Source organism: Trachemys scripta, chromosome 8 (assembly GCF_013100865.1).
Source record: "Trachemys scripta elegans isolate TJP31775 chromosome 8, CAS_Tse_1.0, whole genome shotgun sequence".
NCBI classification, from domain to species: domain Eukaryota; kingdom Metazoa; phylum Chordata; order Testudines; family Emydidae; genus Trachemys; species Trachemys scripta.
The window spans coordinates 45,314,573-45,332,406 of NC_048305.1; the positions used below are offsets into that span (position 1 = coordinate 45,314,573).

The 17,834-nt window shown below is 44.4% G+C and overlaps 1 protein-coding gene across 6 annotated transcripts in view; it reads right to left on the minus strand.

Annotated features, from left to right (window-relative positions):
- Nucleotides 1-17,834, minus strand: part of DNM3 (dynamin 3) — a 325,491-nt gene that overhangs the window by 11,548 nt on the left and 296,109 nt on the right. For all 6 annotated transcript variants that reach the window (XM_034778298.1, XM_034778297.1, XM_034778295.1 and 3 more), the window contains 3 exons: nt 15,854-16,018; nt 7,247-7,473; nt 5,694-5,930 (listed from right to left, as the gene is read on the minus strand). In XM_034778298.1, coding sequence (XP_034634189.1) covers nt 5,694-5,930; nt 7,247-7,473; nt 15,854-16,018 — 629 coding nt within the window. The remainder of the gene's footprint in view (nt 1-5,693; nt 5,931-7,246; nt 7,474-15,853; nt 16,019-17,834) is intronic.

Genomic DNA, 17,834 nt, shown 5'->3' on the forward strand with positions numbered 1-17,834 from the left:
GCCACAGGCAGAGAACAGGTGAGACTGAGGTGTCACCTATGCTTGAGGCCCCTGCAATGGCAGGAAATTAATTAGATGAGATATTGAATTATTTAAGTTGTTTTAATTGACACTCGTATGAGATTAGTAGGGGACAGAAGGTTTCACATTGTGTCAGGCTGTCTGCAGACTCAGGAAGGCAACACTGCATTGGTTTCATTTGATTCACCTTCAGACGGTTTTCTTCATGACCATGAAGGTTAGAAACGTACTATCATTAAAAAATGAAAGCTGAGATTCTGCACAATGAGAATGTGGCATGCTGGTCACACATACACAGCTTGTGGACTGGATCCAGCCACGGGCCCTGTGTTGGTCACCTCTTCTCTAGGCACAGGGTCTTCGTGACAAATGTTATGCTATTAATTAAATACAGAAGACAAAACACACCTTTGGCTTCCCATCTGCATTCCTGGCAAACATTATTCGCTATTGTTTGCCTTCACTTTCCTTTTTAAAATTGAGAGTTGCTAAAAATAAAAACCACTTCCTTTTACTAATCAGTACATTTTTAAAAAAGCTAACGAGGCAAAAAGTCTCTTGCTGAAAACGTACATAATAAAGCAAATTAATCATCCTCCTAGCTATTGTCAGCTGACAGGACCACAGGCGTTCACAGCAGTGTTTGAGGGCAACCATCCAATTAGTACCCTTAACCTCTTGCTTATCCCCAGATTTGTCCCTGTGTACGTTTCTCCTCCATCTCCTTTCTTCTTTCTCCTCTCTTCATATCATTTCTCTCCCCACATCCCTCCCTCCATTCTCTCATGAGGCCCGTCTATACTAGGGGAATTTTCTAACCATTTTTGAAATTGGTTCAGCTAAACTGATTTGCAAGCCAATTAGAGCAATGGTGTAGACTCATAGACTTTAAGGTCAGAAGGGACCATTATGATCATCTGGTCTGACCCCCTGCATGCTGCAGGCCATAAAACCGTCCCTACCCCTTCCCTGGACTCTGCTGTTGAAGTCCCCAATCCTGTTTTAGGTGACTTCAATAGGCAGAAACCCTCCTGCTAGAGATCCCTGCCCCATGCTGCGGAGGAAGGCGAAAAACCTCCAGAGGCTCAGCCAATCTGCCCTGGAGGAAAATTCCTTCCCGACCCCAAATATGGCGATCAGTAAGACCCCGAGCATATAGGCAAGAGTCTCCAGCCTGACCCCTGTCGGCCATTATACAATTTACCTACCATTTCTTGGTTTTCCTTGACTACTATGTTTTACCATTAAACCATTCCCTCCATGTTTCGGGCAGCCTGCCCTGCTTTTACTGAATCTCGAGGGCCTTGCAACTGGTTCATTAAAATGGGTCTACACTATGCCTATTACTGGTTTTGCAGAACCAGTTTTAAAACCAGTTAGAAAAGTACCCCAGCATAGACAGACCCATATACCCTCTCCCCTATTCATTCTCTCTCTCTCTCTCTTGCTGTCTAGGAGCACAGAGGGGGAATGTGAAGGGGAGCAGCAAACTGGGTGGGCAGGAAGGAAGATGGCAAGGGGCTGGCAGATTATTGACATGGGAGTGGGGATGGAGAAGCAAAAATGGCAGTTCTTCTGCCCGGAGAGTTATGAGAAGTAAGTGGAGTTCCTTCTCTGAGCACCCAGCGGCGAGGACTGCATTACTGTGAGGTCATCTGAGCTTGAAATTTGAACTGGATATGATAAATCAATTGGGAGGAGGTGGCTTCCCCCTAAATGCTCAAACAGCAATCAGACAGGGAATAATGTACGCACATGTTTTTAATTCTCATGATTTTTGAATACTTGGGACTGGCAGTACTGGAATTATGCGGGAGTATGGAGTATATGAATACACAGTTACGAGGATTTGGCATGGGGCTGCTAAACACAGTGTATATGATTTTGATTGGAAGCAAAGCTGAAATCAGTCATGCTTTAGCTTCTTTTTTCCCCTTTAAAACCCAGGAAATTACCATTTTTAAAATCCTTTCATTAACACAATGTTCAAGTTAACTTGTCCCCAGGCACATATGGGGTATATTCTGGATTGCTGATTATGCTTTTAAATAGCACCTTAACTTACAATACCTGTTCCTGCAAGAGCACCTTGCACTCCATGGCTTGTGCATTCAGGCTGAGTCTGATTTAGAACATCATCTCTTTGAGGCAATGTTTGTATAGAACTGAGCACACACCAAAAGTGCTCAGCTAAAAATAACAGACATTTTATTATTATTTTATATTTCAGCCAAAAAAGTCCAGTAAAAGAACATTCATAAGGTTGAAAGTGCTCACCAGTTAGGAAATGCCAGAATGAAGGTTATCTGTCCAATTCAGCCCCTTTGTATATAGGCATTATGCTACAGTTTTTAATCATATGATCACATACTATTTTTTCCGCAGGACCCTGGCCTCTGTTGGTGCACAGGATAAACCTTGCCCAAAAAATGCAGCCTTAGGCAGAGACACTCAGCATGGAAAATTTAAGCCTGTTAATGTTTGAGAAAGTCAAAAGCAACTGAAAACAGAGAGTCTTACAATGGGAAGTGTCAGATAACCTGAACTATCGGTGGTGTTACCAGCTCTGCCTAGAACTGCAGTAGCATGCAGAGGCCCAATTAGGGTGACCAGATGTCCCAATTTTATAGGGACAGTCCCAATATTTGGGACTTTGTCTTATATAGGTGCCTATTACCCCCCACCACATGTCCCGATTTTTCACAGTTGCTGTCTGGTCACCCTAGCCCCAATCAGAGATAGGGACCCCATTGTATTAGGTGCTGCACAAATATGGAGTAAAGAACTGGGGCTAGATTTTTAAAGGAGTCAGGCATCTCACTGCTGTTGACTTCTGGGTGAATGATGAGAAAACAGGCGATGTTATAACCATAGGCGTTGACTTTTAGTTCTGCTGGTGGGTGCCCCACATTGGCTCCGCCCCTCCCCCAAGGCCCCGTCCCCACTTAACGTCTTCCCCTCCCCCAAGACCCATTTTCCTGAGCGCCTCCCACCCGCCGCTCCCTCCTTTCTGCCTCTTCCTGCCTTAAGGGCAGTGGGGGTGGGGGGGGGGAAGAGGGCAGAGAGCAGCGAGTGGCAGTGCAGCCCCACTGAACAACTGAAGGCCGGGGCAGCTCCACTGACCAGCTGACCAGCAGATTGATTCAATTCTTCATTGATATCATCCCATTCTAAGACCCTGCCCCTGCAAACCCTTCATGCCCAGAATCACTGTTGAGTGCTGTGACAGCTCCATGATTGCAAGCCTGAGCGTGAAAGCTGAGCAGGACAGGGTGCCATCCATGCTATAAAGCTTAGCTGGGCTTTGTCCCTGTCAGTGGACATCACACTTCCCTCTAGGATTTGTGTGCAACCAGGTCCTGAGCTTCCATAGTATTTGGGGGTAGTGCAGATCCCAGTGGCACGTGCATGATGGTTTGAGCCTTCATTGAGTGGAAGCTCTCTGCTCCCTCCCCCAGCTGCAGTAACACTACAGAGCAGGAAAAAGGGGAAGGGGCAGAGAGCATAATCACGGGCCCACATGCCACATTCCAGAGGGCTCTATTGCCAGGAAAAACACATTTCCAATTCCTTCTCTTTCTTCGTGGCAAAGCTGAGATTCCCACTCAGAGAAAAAGCTACAATTTAAAGTAACAGTATTAAGACTGGAGTTAGTGTTTGATCAAGATCAGGATCTCTAAACCAGGAAACAAACACACATTCTGGAACTTCATAGTGGCGCTCATGCAAGCTTACAGTCATCTTACTGAAGCAAGTGCACATCTGTATTTTCTTTTAAAATATCGCTGCAGCCTTTTAAGAGAACGGAGAGGGGGAATAATCTGATTTCTGGCAGCAGGGGATATTTCGCAAATCAGAGATACTTTGGCATCAAGCCGCTAACAAAGGCCGGCGCCTTTACTCACAAGCTTTGCTGCTGGGAGAGATCCACCCATCTCAAGTGGGATTAATTAAAACAGGCATGCATCATGCAAATAGTTTCTGTTGCCTCACAGAAATACTCAGGACACATAACCCAAACCAGCTTGAGAATCAGAGAGAAATAAGGAAGAAAATTGTTTCCCCTCTTCCCTGCCCCTTTCCTTTCTCCATATGTTAAATGAGGAGCAATAAAAAAACCGCAGAGAGCTCATGGTTTCTGTAAGATTGCAGCTGCTTTGATTAAACGCTAATAATGTGGAATAAAATTAGATTTTTTTTTTAAAGGCAGGGGTCATATCTTGCTAATGAGGTGGCAAATTCTCCAGTCAAAATATATGCACAGCCATACACTGAACAGGATGGTTTGAATCTTTCCTTTCAAAACAGTTTTGGTTATTGCTTTTTTAATCTGAAAGCTCAGCAGGAAAGAGAGTAAAATGCTCATGTTGTCTTGTTGTGTTAGAAGTTTCTGCTCCTGACAAACAGGGGTGGGGGAGGGGAGACGTCTTTGGAAAGCCAAGAAGAACTTAAAAAATGTCTCTTTCCTCTCAGGAAGCTAAGCTACTTTCCTGGATATGATGGATCCTGACACTTTCAGGAATCACTGGAGAAAACAGTGGTAAAGCAGACAGCGCGGAGAGACTAGATATATAAAGAAGTAAAAGAGAAAGCTCGAGTTTCATCAAGAACTCTTCCTCAAGTCTTTCCCCACCTCCCCCTTTAGTATCTGAGACCCCTTTTCTGAGTCAATTTACTACAATCCTGCTCAGGCTTTTATTAAAAACAGACCATGCGGAGCAGAAATTCCAAGTCTAAAACGGCACTTTTACTAGGCATAGGAGTCAGACACACTGTCCCTCTCAGGTGACTTCCCCCTCCAGCCCCTTCTCAGAAATTTCCTCTCGTTGAGTTTAGTCAGCAGGATAAACTTGATGTTTCAGCACAAATGTGAACTCTTCCACTTCATTCTTAAGCATATGTATGTGTTTTTACACCTAAGGGGTTCGCAGCTCGAGCTACAGTGAACCATGACTCAGTCCGGAAGAAGTACTGCAGATTACATTTAACACAAATGCCATGAAGTCTTCCATACACTTATATGGACAGTTAAGGTATTTTAACCACACTGACCTCCTTCCCCAGCATTTGTTTCCCATGCCAGCAAATGCATCCATAAACAGGCTATTGAAATGAGGCCTAATCAAGCTTCTTCTATGAGGCAGGGGCTCCACCCAGCCTCCCAGTTTAGCAGTCACTGTTCTTTAAGTGGCTGATTTTTTTTCTCTCTCACTGAGATGAATCATCATCCCCTCTAAAGACAGATGCATTTTGTGATCCAACCAGAATGGATAATGTGAGCCACTACACTCAGACCTCTTCTCCATGAGCAGAGATATGATTCTTGTGTCTAATCTAGTCTCTACTTCTCTCTTTCACAGGTTTTGGCTGTACCCAACACCATGAGCAGCTGCTCTGACTTCAGTCAGACAATCAAGCATTTCTTTGGACCAATTCACTGCACACGGGTCTTTTAATTGGGTGAAAAGTTTCTAATTTCTGAGAAATAAGCTTTATGATAAGAATGGACTTGTCAAACCCTGCCTTTGTCTCTCTGCACTGAAAGCACTGTATTGCTTTGTTCATTTTAGATATAAGGAATTGTGTTTCAATTTTCTACCCAATATAAAATATGTCGGTTATTCTATAGGACGAGAACCATACCCAGCATCAAGATTTATTCAATGTCTTACCTTGGAACACTGGGAGGAGCCCGCGTTGGCCGAGATGGAACCTGAGGTGGCGTCCCAAGGCCTTCACTGTTGTTAGGAAATGGAGGTAATGGTCCTGGACGGAATGGGACCGGTGGAGCCCCAGACAGAGGGCCTGGTGATGGGACTGCTGGAGCAGGTCCTCGGCCAGATAAAGGTCTGGTTGGGGGATTATTTAATGTAGGCCTTCTCTGAGTTGAAGGACTTGGAGGGGGTGATCTAGTGAACAATCAGAGATTAATGAAAATCTACATGGTCTTCAAAAATGGAAGCCAAATACTTTCTGAAACCTGTAACAGTCTTGTAAACATTTTCCTCTGCTCTCATATTGTCTTGGTCCGGAAGAGTATAATTTAGGCAGCCCGCTATCTCACAGAGCTAGTATCATATATTCTTGCAATGACAACACTCTTATTTTCCTTTGTTCTGGATGGTGCCTTCCATGCTCCCATCCATTCCAAAGAAATGCTCAGAGATGCTTCCAAGTCTCAAAATAATATCTATTCCCTCACCCCCTCTACAAAATGTACACTCAACCCTTCACTATCACACCATCCCTAGAAAGTAAGCATTATTAAGGTCAGAATCAGGTGTACAATCACAAGGATAAATATAATGGTTTTAGTATTGTCAATATTCTAACACCAATTTGTTAGGTGGATTTAATAAGAAGGCCACTTTCTTTTCAAGGAAGCCATAGGTAAGGAACACTGAAATCTTCCAGTGACTTGAAAGAACCAAAAAGTGGACACAAAAATTGACTTAGGTTTCACAGAGGGGTGGGGTTGCCTGAGCTTGGGAAGAGAAGAGTTAAAAACCCTTAAAGAAACTGAGATTCTGTAGGGTGGGAGCATAAATGATTATATTATTTGAGCTATAGCAACCAAATGGAATATCAGCTGAGTCACAAACGAAGTACACTAGATGGTATTCTCAAAGGCAGAAAAGAGATTACAAGCACCTTTCTTGATACATATGCCTCTTCCATTTATCCACGTAATATGAACGTGTGGAAGAATTTGTAAAAAACTTGGACTATATACAGGCCGGATATCTTTTGGTGAAGGAGACACATACTACAGTAGCTCCATGGAAGACAATTCTAGATGATGAATCCCAAAGTTACTTGACATATCCGAAAATGGATTGCTAGGTCCAACAGATTCATATACCAGAACCCTCTCCCCAAGAGGTTTATAAGCACCCTTTTCTCCATGTGCCTTCTAGAACAAAACAGGACAGGAAATATCTGGAATGAAGGCTGGTGGCTTAACTGGTAGGACCTTCCACTGTGCAAAGACGAATTCTGAGCATATGGTTGTTAAAATTCAGCTCACCTGTGAGGTTTTTAGGATTACCCAGTACAAGAATTCCACCTGCACGCTCCCATCCCTCAACAAGAGTTCTCTGATTCTCTCAAGAATTTCATTTGAGACATGGAGAAAGGCTTGCCAGAGAAGGAGGAGACGTAGCGTTGCTGAAGATCTAGCTCTTTGTCTTAATTTCCACTGCAAAACTGATCTGAAGATCCTTACCTGCGGGATTGCTGTAGCCAGGAATCATCAACTGGAGGTGGGGCAGGGATAGATACAGTGCTAGTGCTAATATCTCCAATGATCGCCAGTGCTTCTTTTAGGGCTTGGTACAGGCGAAGCCCCTCATCTCGCCTCTGAGCCTGTTCTGCTGACTCCTCCATCAAGGTGTTTTGGTCCTCAGAGGAATACAAGTGAGCCAGGAGCTCTGCATTTATGAATTCTTTTACCTAGAAAATCAGACAAAAAAAGACCCCTGCTAACGGGCTGCAAATGGCAATAAGATATTGCATAAACACAGCTGAGGTCTTCAAATCAATGGACATGGCACAATCAAGTTCACCTGCCACCACTGGAATGCTGGCACTTCAATGAGAATACACCAGATCCATAGAGAAGAAGAGAGATCAAGAGAAATTGTGCCAGACAGACAGCACTGGGAATTGAAGTCCACTATTCAACCACTATGGTGCCAGTTGTGAAAGTGGCGTTAGTAGTTCATGCTAGTCTCTTGCCATTGGGCCTGAGGAAGAGGGGAGCTCCCAGAACTATTCACCTACTAGCTAAACCAATGGTCACATTTTGAGGCCACAGGGATACTGGCCATTAGGAAAGATAGCTGAGTTTGTGGGAAGGGAGGAAACTTTTAGAATTCTGCTTGATAAACCTGGTAAAGTGCTTTGAGGTATAGAGTAGAAAAATGCTTTATGTAAGTATTGTTGTTAATATGTAAATCTCTGTAGGATCTCCCTGGACTGAAAATACCCTTCATATGCCACAGCAAGATATTCTCATGGTGTAACACTGCACAATGCATTGTGGGGTTCTTCAGCCTTCCTTTGAGGCATTAGTCACCATTAGTGTCAAATACTGATCTAAGCCTGTAAGGTGTCTCCTGTATTTTTAACTCACTTCACACAGGCTGTTGAAGAGCTGTTAAGTGCTAAGAGCATTTTTGGCTCAATTCTAAACAGCTGACCTAGAGGTTAAAGGGCAGCCCATCACCAATCCCATAAGCCATCTAGTTCCCCGGGAATGGAATTTTTAAGGCACTACAAAATTTCTTTCAGAATTATTTTCTTAATACTAATTTCACCTACTGCACATCAAGTCTTTCATCTCCGACAACTTTATGGGACCCCAAATGCCCCCCCCCCCCACACACACACCTTATAAACTGAATATATAATCTAATTTAATATACTGATTCCCTGCTATGCCTGCCCTGATTATAGAAACCTGGAGCACATTAAGACAGATCCAGATCCAGAGGTATTTAAACCATTCTGTGGTAAATAGATTCAGAGACCAGTTGTTGATCTATTAAATCCTTGCATTGGAAGATTTTTTTAAAACTCTTCTGATCTATTTCTCATCTGTTTTTCACTCTGTAAAGATTATTTGAGCTTGAGATACTAACAGTAACACATTCCTGAACATCTGATTTCATAAGTACAACCTCCGATTGCAGAGGGATTTGCACTAGCTTAATTGCATTGTTTTAAAAACTAATTATTTTTTTATTACAAAACTAATTATTATTGGGACCATTTTTGTGTGTAGACAAGGCCTGAGACAGTGGCCAAGTTGAACTGGTGTTGGGATCCTCCAGTGCCTTCTGACAGTGAAAAGCAGGGAGGCTTTCCAGAAAAACAGGCACATCGTCACTGGACGCTATGGTTGTTTCTCATTCATGTTCAAGAGGAGATATGTGAATTCTTACCAACGTCTGCAAATTTTTCCCATGAATCTCACAGTGTTTTTCAGCGGATGGTACTGATTAAATGCCAGAATACACCATTTTCCTTGCTATTGACAGAAGCTCCACATTAAAAACAGATATCTTAGTTAAACAGCATCAAATTATACTTGATTAAATGAAAATTTTAATGGCATCACTTAAAAAAAATCCTTAAATTAGATTAAGGGCAGAGCTGATCGTTAAGGAATTGTTAAACACAAATATCTGTTTGAACAACATCAGCCTGCAACTATTATCATGGTAGATCTCCATGCATGCTCACTGAACCCCAGTGTAAGGTCAGCACTGGAGCTGTTATGAGGCTAGCCTACCTCCCTACCTGATGCATTTGATCGCAGACCAACTCTCCAAGCTGAAGATGGGCCCTCTATACATACAGCTTTCTCCTGGCTTGGGGGAACTGATACTTTAGCCCCTTCCAGGATATAAACACAACATTACACAAACTGTTTAAGATATGCCCCCAAACAGGGCTCAAACCTGCAATGTTCAAAATCACCATAGGCATTTTAATACCCCAGTATCCCAGATCCTGCCTCATCAGAGATCTTACAGGGAGGGACAAGAATTCAGAGCGGAGTTCTGTATTTGGGTGAGGGATAGCACAAGGCAGCCCAGAGAGCAGTTTGAAGTGTTGCTCTCACAGCTGGGGCTAAAGGAGTATGCGTGGAAATCTCAACGAGCAGCAGGCAGGGCTACTGCTACCATGGGATCGAATATGCAGTCATTTCCATAACATTAAAAGATCTGTATTAAAGTTTAAATTGGAGTTAATCCACCAAACTGAACCTACCTTTTCCAAGATCACCCACTATTTGCATCTTCCAATACCTCAGTACCAGGAGGTATACTAGTAGGGCTCTGCACGGATACAAAATTTGTATCTGCATCTGATCTGAGATCCGCAAAAATGGTCCGCAGATATAAAATGGATATCTGCAGATTTGCAGGGCTCTATGTATTAGTAACATGTCCGCTTTGAATTCTGAACATGTGTTTCATTTAGGTGTGTTTGACTCTTTAATAACTTGGTGCAGGTTTTTTGTGGTAAATTTCCTTTTCTTTTAAAATAACCAACATTCACCCTAATTAGCAGTTGATTTGGAGTGTAGTGACATACATTCAAGACATATACGTATACAAGACATGCTGTAGGACAGCATTCATTTATTTTCTCTACAATAAATTTGAATCCAGTACTTCACTCTGAATTGTAAGCACCACTTAAAGATCCCACCAACTGGTGAGGAAGTTCTACAAATATTCATCAGGTTGCAATTGCTATGGAAACCACTTCCTTGGGATCAATTTGTTTCTAGAGTTCTGCAGGCAACACTCTGGGGCACTATAGATTGAAAAAAATAATTAAAAGGGGTTTAATTTCATTTCTCTCTCAGTGGATGGGTTGGGATTCTAAAGATCTCCAGACAACACAAACTGCTGAAAAGGACTCGGCTTCCAATGCGGCTCCCCTACTTCCCATTTCTTTGCATGACGTTTTGGCTTGCTAAGCAAAAAGTTATTCTTTTCTCTGTTTAACAGTGTCAATATTTAAAAAAAAGTAACATCTTCACTGATTTTTCAACATTTTTCAGTTCAAGCCTCCTGGAAATAAATGCATTAACATTTAATTCTCAAGTCTTCACACTTTCTTTTGAAAAGCTTTGAATCTTTGGCATAATTTTAAGTTATAAGATTGGACTCAGGGTTTCTGCTAGCACTGGTGCACTCAAACCCAGAGTGTGTATTCTGACTGAGAGGTGAGTTTAGAGCTAGATGGTGTCAAAAATGTGCTGTTTCTTTGTGCCACTGTCACCTGGCATGCCTTAATAGTAAGACAGCCACACAGTTTCAATGTACAAAGCCTTACAGCACTGTGCTTCTGAAGCAAAGCATTTCAACTTCTTAATCAATTCCATATGGGGACGTGAGTGGCAGAAAATGTAATGTAAACTTTCCAAAGGAACTGTTCACTAAATTCTGCACTTTCTGAAAGAGAGCTGGAGCAATATTCCTTTCAAAAAGCAATGGAGTTCCCCTTAAGTCTATAAAGCAAGGTCCCAGCTGTGCTCTGGAGGGAGCGGAGAGAATTACTCCACATACACACTTCCTGAATTCTAGATTTGTGCTAATTTTGGAAAAATGTGGAAGTTCCATTTGCTTTCACACTCTTTTGTAAAGGCCTCAGTGAATCTTCTCTCCCAGGATTCTAACATAATTCAAAGATTGGCTTCATTAGCCCAAGAGAAGTTAAGGGAAGCCTGGTTGGTCTTCCCCTCTGTGTGAAGATCTTGTTCGTTCCGTACTAACTAGTGGACTACATTCAAGCTACTATGCCAGCCACCCAGATCTCAGGTGCAATGTAATTCCTAAAGACCTCCCGGGATACATCAGCCTCCGAAAATAAAAGGTGACTTTGTGAACTCACATGTAAATGCTACATTTTAGACAGATTTGCTTTTTATTGTATTCTATTTATTACAACTGATTTTTTGTTGACTTAACAGATCATAAAGAAGGTCTTATCAGTGACTGAAAGGAAGTGCTATTTCCTGTAGTGATTTAATACAAATACAGCAGTAGTGGCATTAGTACAAAGAGTAGCACAGACTGGATCCCAATCAGGACTCTATCAGGAAGTGAAGGTCTTCTAGGTCCTCAAGCAATAGGCTAGCAACGCTAAAGCAAAGCTACTTTTAAATCAGATGATCTAGGGGGCAGATATATACATTTCCTCTAATACTCTAAACCAGTGGTTCTCAAACGTATTTGATTGGGACCCCCCCCCTTTGTGCCTGTAGTCGTTTACTCCCCCACAAGTACACATACCGCCACCCAGCTCTGAAGGTAGAGCGGAGAACAGCGGCTGCTGGCCAGGCACCCAGCTCTGAAGGCAGCACCGTGCCAGCAGCAGCAGCACAGAAATAAGGGTGGCAATGTGACAAGTGATATTTATCAATATCACGTCTTTTCACACGGACTTAGTGCCCCATTGCCACCTTACTTCTGCGCTGCTATTGCCACCCTGGGGCTGATAGCCAGAGCCCCGCCTCCTCCAGGTGAGGGATTGGAGAGGTGGGGGAGGAGGAGAGCCTGAGCGTAGGTGGCAGGGCTTCGGCTGACCCCTTTATCCCCGCCTCCTGGGTGTGCATGGCCCTTTTGCATGAGCCCCAGTCACCCAGGGCTGACAGCCAGAGCAGTTAAAAATAAAAGAAAAAGAAAAAGCACACATCTTGCATCTCCTTTGACACATTCCCGCACCTCTCTTGGGAGGCCCCCCCCATAGTTTGAGAACCACTGCTCTAAACAAAGTGTTCAAAGAACCCCTAGAATTGTTTTTTTTAAAAGATGATCTGCAAATGGAAGGAACCCAAACAAAATACTAGTACAGTATGAACTGCTATCCCCCGAAAAAAACATGCAACAAGGACATTCAAGGCCTTTGGTCATTTAAGGACAGGGCCGGCTCTAGGTTTTTTGCTGCCCCAAGCAAAAAAAATTCTGACTGCCCCCCGTCCCAGCCCTGGGCTCTCCCTACCCACCCACCCACACCCCCTGCCGCCCCAGCTCTGGGCTCTCTCCCCCCGCTCCCCCAGCTGCACCCTCCTTCCGCCGCAGCCCTGGGTCACTGGTAACTCGCTCCCATGGCAGGTCATTCAGCATGAATTTTAGATGTGCACAGAACACAGACAAGATTGGTTCCCATATGGTTACAGAACTGCAGTACAGTGGAACAATTTTCAGCTTGTGTGACTGGAGGATATCTGGATGCATATTATAAGACTGTCCTCCATAAATGAGGAAAAGTTGAGGTGCCTTTATTATTCTTTTCCTCCACTCTTTCTTTCTATGAGGAATTTGCCAATGCAATATCACTGTCTTCCTTTTAAAACAAACAAACAAAAAGGCAATGGCAGTTGAAAATAGCAATTCCAGTCCTAATAACCACTGGGAAGCATTTCTTGCTCAATTTTATCCTACTTTTTCTACAGCAAGTTACAGTGGATCAGTATATTTGATTTGGGAGAAATGAAGTAACAGCTGCCCAAACTGAGCTTGAGCACTCCTGAATTCTGAGGTGTTCAAATCTGGAAGGCAGGTGCTGGGGGGGGGGGGGGGCTGTGGCTCCGCGTGGGAGCACGGCAGCATGTATGCAGCAGTGTGTCTGGCGCTGCACGGAGCCAGACATGCTGGTCTGAGTGGCATGGTAAGGGGGCTGGGGGGTTGGATGGGGCGGAGGTTCGGGGGGGCAGTCAGGGGCAGGGAGAAGGGGGGGTTAGATGGGTCAGGGGTTAGGAGGGTAGTCAGGGGACAGGCAGCGGTTGGATAGGCATGGGAGTCCTGGGGATTTGTCAGGGGACAGGTAGGTGTGTGGTCCTAGGGGGGAAGTTGGGGCGGTCTCAGGAAGGGGCAGTTGGGGACAAGGAAAAGGGAGGCTTAGATAGGGGGTGATTCTGGGGTGCAGTTAGAGGCAGGGATCCCAGGAGTGGGGTGATCAGGGGACAGGGTGTAGGGGGGGTTGGATGGGTTGGGGTTTCTGTGGGGGGCAGTCGGAGGGGGTGGATGGTGGCAGGGTGGGGCTACCCTCCCTCCCTGTGGAGTGTCCTATTTTTTGAATGTTAAAATATGGTATCCCTACCCTTCAGAGTGCAGCTCTCCATTCATAGCAGGCTGCAGCATGAGGTCTCAGCTACCTCACTCCCTCCCCCTCTTTCCTGTTGGTAGTGGCCAAGGGAATGCTGGTGTAACCCTTCTGCCCATCTAAGTTGGCAGCAACAAGGGCCGGGTTCTGTATCTAGGGGGTTCCGTTTCAATAACGCAATGCAAAACCGGCTCGAGCTCCCACCCAGTGACCTGGGACAATTACATACCACCCCCTGGGTGCCTCTAAGAGGCAATACTTCCCCTCTCGCAAGCACAGAGTCTGAGTGTAGCAGAAAATGTTTAATAACATGAGGTAAACTACATCAGCATTAAATTGGAAAAACACCACAAACAGGATTCATAACACAAACCATGAGCAAAAAACCCACCCCAGCATACTGGGCTGTGTCCTTTCCCTTTGGTTCTTGAATCCAGCAACCCAAAAATCACCCAGAGTCCCCAAAGTCCAACACCCAGAAAGTCTCTTGGGTCCAGCAACCACCCAAAGTCCCAAAAGTCCAACAACCCCCAAAGTCTCTGTCCCTGGTCAGTGCAGCCCCAGAGTAAAAGTGGGGCACGCAGGGTGTTAAGGGGCACCTTACGTGATCCGAGGCCGGCCAGCCGTCTCTCCGTGGGGTTCCGCCGCAGCCTTCACCACGAGCCAGTCCACTTCCTGCCATCCCACGAACCGCTCCGCTCTACGAGCTGCTCCGCTCCCCGACCTATGAGCCGCTCCAGCCATCCCTGCAAACAGCTCCACTCGCCGTTCCTTGGGCCGCTCCAACCGTCCCCGCAAGGCTCCGCGCTGCTCGCTGCTCCTCCAGTCGTCCCCACAAATTGCTCTGCCAGCTGCTTAGCAACATAGCTTCAGGCTCCCCCACTAGTTAACACAGCACTTAATAACTTTAACTCTTGCATCTGAAGAAGTGAGGTTCTTACCCATGAAAGCTTATGCTCCCAATACTTCTGTTAGTCTTAAAGATGCCACAGGACCCTCTGTTGCTTTCAACTCTTTCGTGATTTCAGCTCAGAGTAGGGGAGCCCCAGTTCTGGTGCACTATTGGCCCAAAGTGAATTCAGCTCAGCAACCTGTAACTAGACTCCTAATTGAATCAAAGTTAGGTCTGACGGTCAACAGTGGAAAGAGGAGGTGGTGCAATTGGTGTTTCAAGCCCTCGGGGGGTAAGGGGGCACATACCATCAGGTACAAATACCTGTCCCCATCCTCTCTCAATTCACTGGGTTTTGTAACCCATGCCCCTTGTCAAGCAAGTGCTACTTAGGTAATGGTGAAGGACTCACTCAGTCCTTCTGTCACACAACAGTTCCACTGGCCTTGATTCACAGAATCAGGGTAACAAAACTTTATTCTTCCTGCCCCAATAACAGAGAAACTGGGGATCCCACACCAGCCAAAGTAACCACTTTCAGTTGCTGTTGTTTCATGCCAGGCAGGTGGGTGTGCCTATGCAAACAAGATCAGCCCCTGGAGTTCTTTTCCACACTCACCATAATTCACCACCAGATGTCAGGGTAGAGCTCATCCTGACTCTGCTTACACTGGGAAATGTAGTTCTTTCCCTGCTCCAGGGCTGGCTCTATAGGCAGGGAGCTAACCAAGGAACTACAGCTCCCAGGGCCCCATGTTGGTTCTCAGCTCCCATGCTGGATCCCTGCCGCCCCTGCAAATGGGCTGCCCCAAGCACGTGCTTGCTTTGCTGGTGCCTAGAGCCGCCCCTGTTTAAGGACTACAGGTCAGTGCAATACAGGTCTGCTGCACATCGTCAGCTGCTGTCTAGGTGGAATTCCCAGCTTGTACTCAGCAGGAGGCATTACAAACACACCACTGAAGGACAAGTATGACTGGGTCTGGAGTGTGCTTTTAAACAATACTGTTGATGCCAACTAGGACTAACCTGAACTCAGCCTTACATTAAAAATACTATAGTATTCTCACAGTAAGCACTGCAGCTGCTCTAGAAGCTGCAGAGCATTGGACTTTTTGCTGCAGAAAATTCCAGTGTTTTGTTTTAATAAGGGCAGAACTATTACTCATGTTTGCAATGTGTGATATTCTATATGCTTGTTGTCTTCTCTTCACCGTACGACAGTGCTGCTCTATTTTAAAAACAAGTTAGTTCTTTAAGAGTTGAAGATAAAACCAAACATTTGAAAATGATTGAGAAAGTGAGGTTGTTACTTACGTTGTTGATCATAAGGTGCATGATTGTTTTTGGTATCAGATCACGAATACACTTATTGATAATAGACATGTAGGAGTCCACAAGGTTGCGAATAGTCTCCACCTGCCTCTCCAGTTGGGGGTCCATGGAGAAATTGTCTGCCTGGCTGTTCTCATCGTTTTCCGTCTACACAGAAGCAGAATGAAACATAAACCTCTTTCCATGCTATTTACCCATTCAAAGTTGGAACAGGAGAGCCAAGAAAGCTGCGCTTACAGAATAGTAATACAATAACACATTTCTTTGATACCAGCATGTTTAGAGCTTTAATCATTAGGCATCAAGCTTACATTAGTACTTAGCAGCAGGAAATCTGGATTCCTGGCAGTTAGGGGTTAATGAAAGATCCAATGTGAGTCCATTTTCAGAGGAAATGTTACACGTTTCCACACAAACACATTTTTAGATCAAAGCTGGGTTCAAAACAGTAAAGAACTGAGGAGGTGAATGAAACCCTCAGAAATTCCCTCATCTCATTGCAATACTTACTAACAGAGAGTGTAACTACCATATTCAGCCTGCCAATTGTCTCCTGACTCACTCATGAAAGCAGCACTACAAACTCTGATTTTGTAATCTTCGGTCCTCTGGGTAAATTCTAGCCTTGCTACTGAGAACTGACTCAGTTGTGACAAATCCAGAAACTCAGCCACAGACTTGTTAAATGAGACGTAACACATCTAACAACAGATGACTTAGGGATGACAACACTCCGGTTTCAGCAGGGCCACCGGGGGAGGGGGGGAGTTGGGCAATTTGCCCCAGGCCCCACAGGGGCCCCACGAGAATATAGTATTCTATGGTATTGTAACTTTTTTTTAATGGAAGGGGCCCCTGAAATTGCTTTGTCCCAAGCCCCCTGAATCCTCTGGGCGGTCCTGGGTTTCAGTACTTCAAGGCTTTGCACATGAGGCCTTTCTTCCGCTGGATTGGAATAGCTTCTTTGTATGTAAACAATTGACCTGAAATAGCAGATTTGTGTTTACCATTGAAATTAACTGGAAGCTAATAGTATGCACTTCATTTCAGTTTGGACTGTTTAAAAACAAGAAAACTACTGTACATTGATCTTGTAGACAAAAAATAAACTGCTTCCGCAGGCTTAAATAAGCCAAATAAACTGAATTTCAAGTGAAAAAGCATGGGGAATAATGTCTCTTTCCCCACCCCAAGAGAAAATATTTCTCTGCAGAAACACAGAAAGAGAATTTAAGCTGTTCTGGTTTCAACAACAAAAACTAAAATCTGGTCCATTTGCAGCTGTAGCTACTGCACAAAAGAAAACAGAAGTTATATGACCAAGTGTGAATAACGTGCTATGAACAAAATCTAGTTGAGGTAAGTAGCTATCTACCAGCCATACTTGTCAGCATCAGCAGCTACTACATTATTAATATAATGTTGAAATAAGATTTTCACGTAACTAGTGGCTTCAAGCGTTCAACTTGAGACACCCTCAAGGGGCCTGATTTTCAGAGGATGGATGCTCAGCACTTTGAGATTCTGAAAATCACACTTCAAGGAATGCCAAGTGGGGCACCCCAGAACTGAGATGCTAAAAATCCTTACTTGCATCTGAAGAAGTGAGGTTCTTACCCACGAAAGCTTATGCTCCCAGTACTTCTGTTAGTCTCAAAGGTGCCACAGGACCCTCTGTTGCTTTTTAAAAATCCTTAGGTTTCAGAGTAGCAGCCGTGTTAGTCTGTATCCGCAAAAAGAAGAACAGGAGTACTTGTGGCACCTTAGAGACTAACAAATTTATTAGAGCATAAGCTTTCGTGGGCTACAGCCCACTTCTTCGGATGCATATAGAATGGAACATATATTGAGTAGATATATATACACACATACAGAGAGCATAAACAGGTGGGAGTTGTCTTACCAACTCTGAGAGGCCAATTAATTAAGAGAAAAAAAACTTTTGAAGTGATAATCAAGCTAG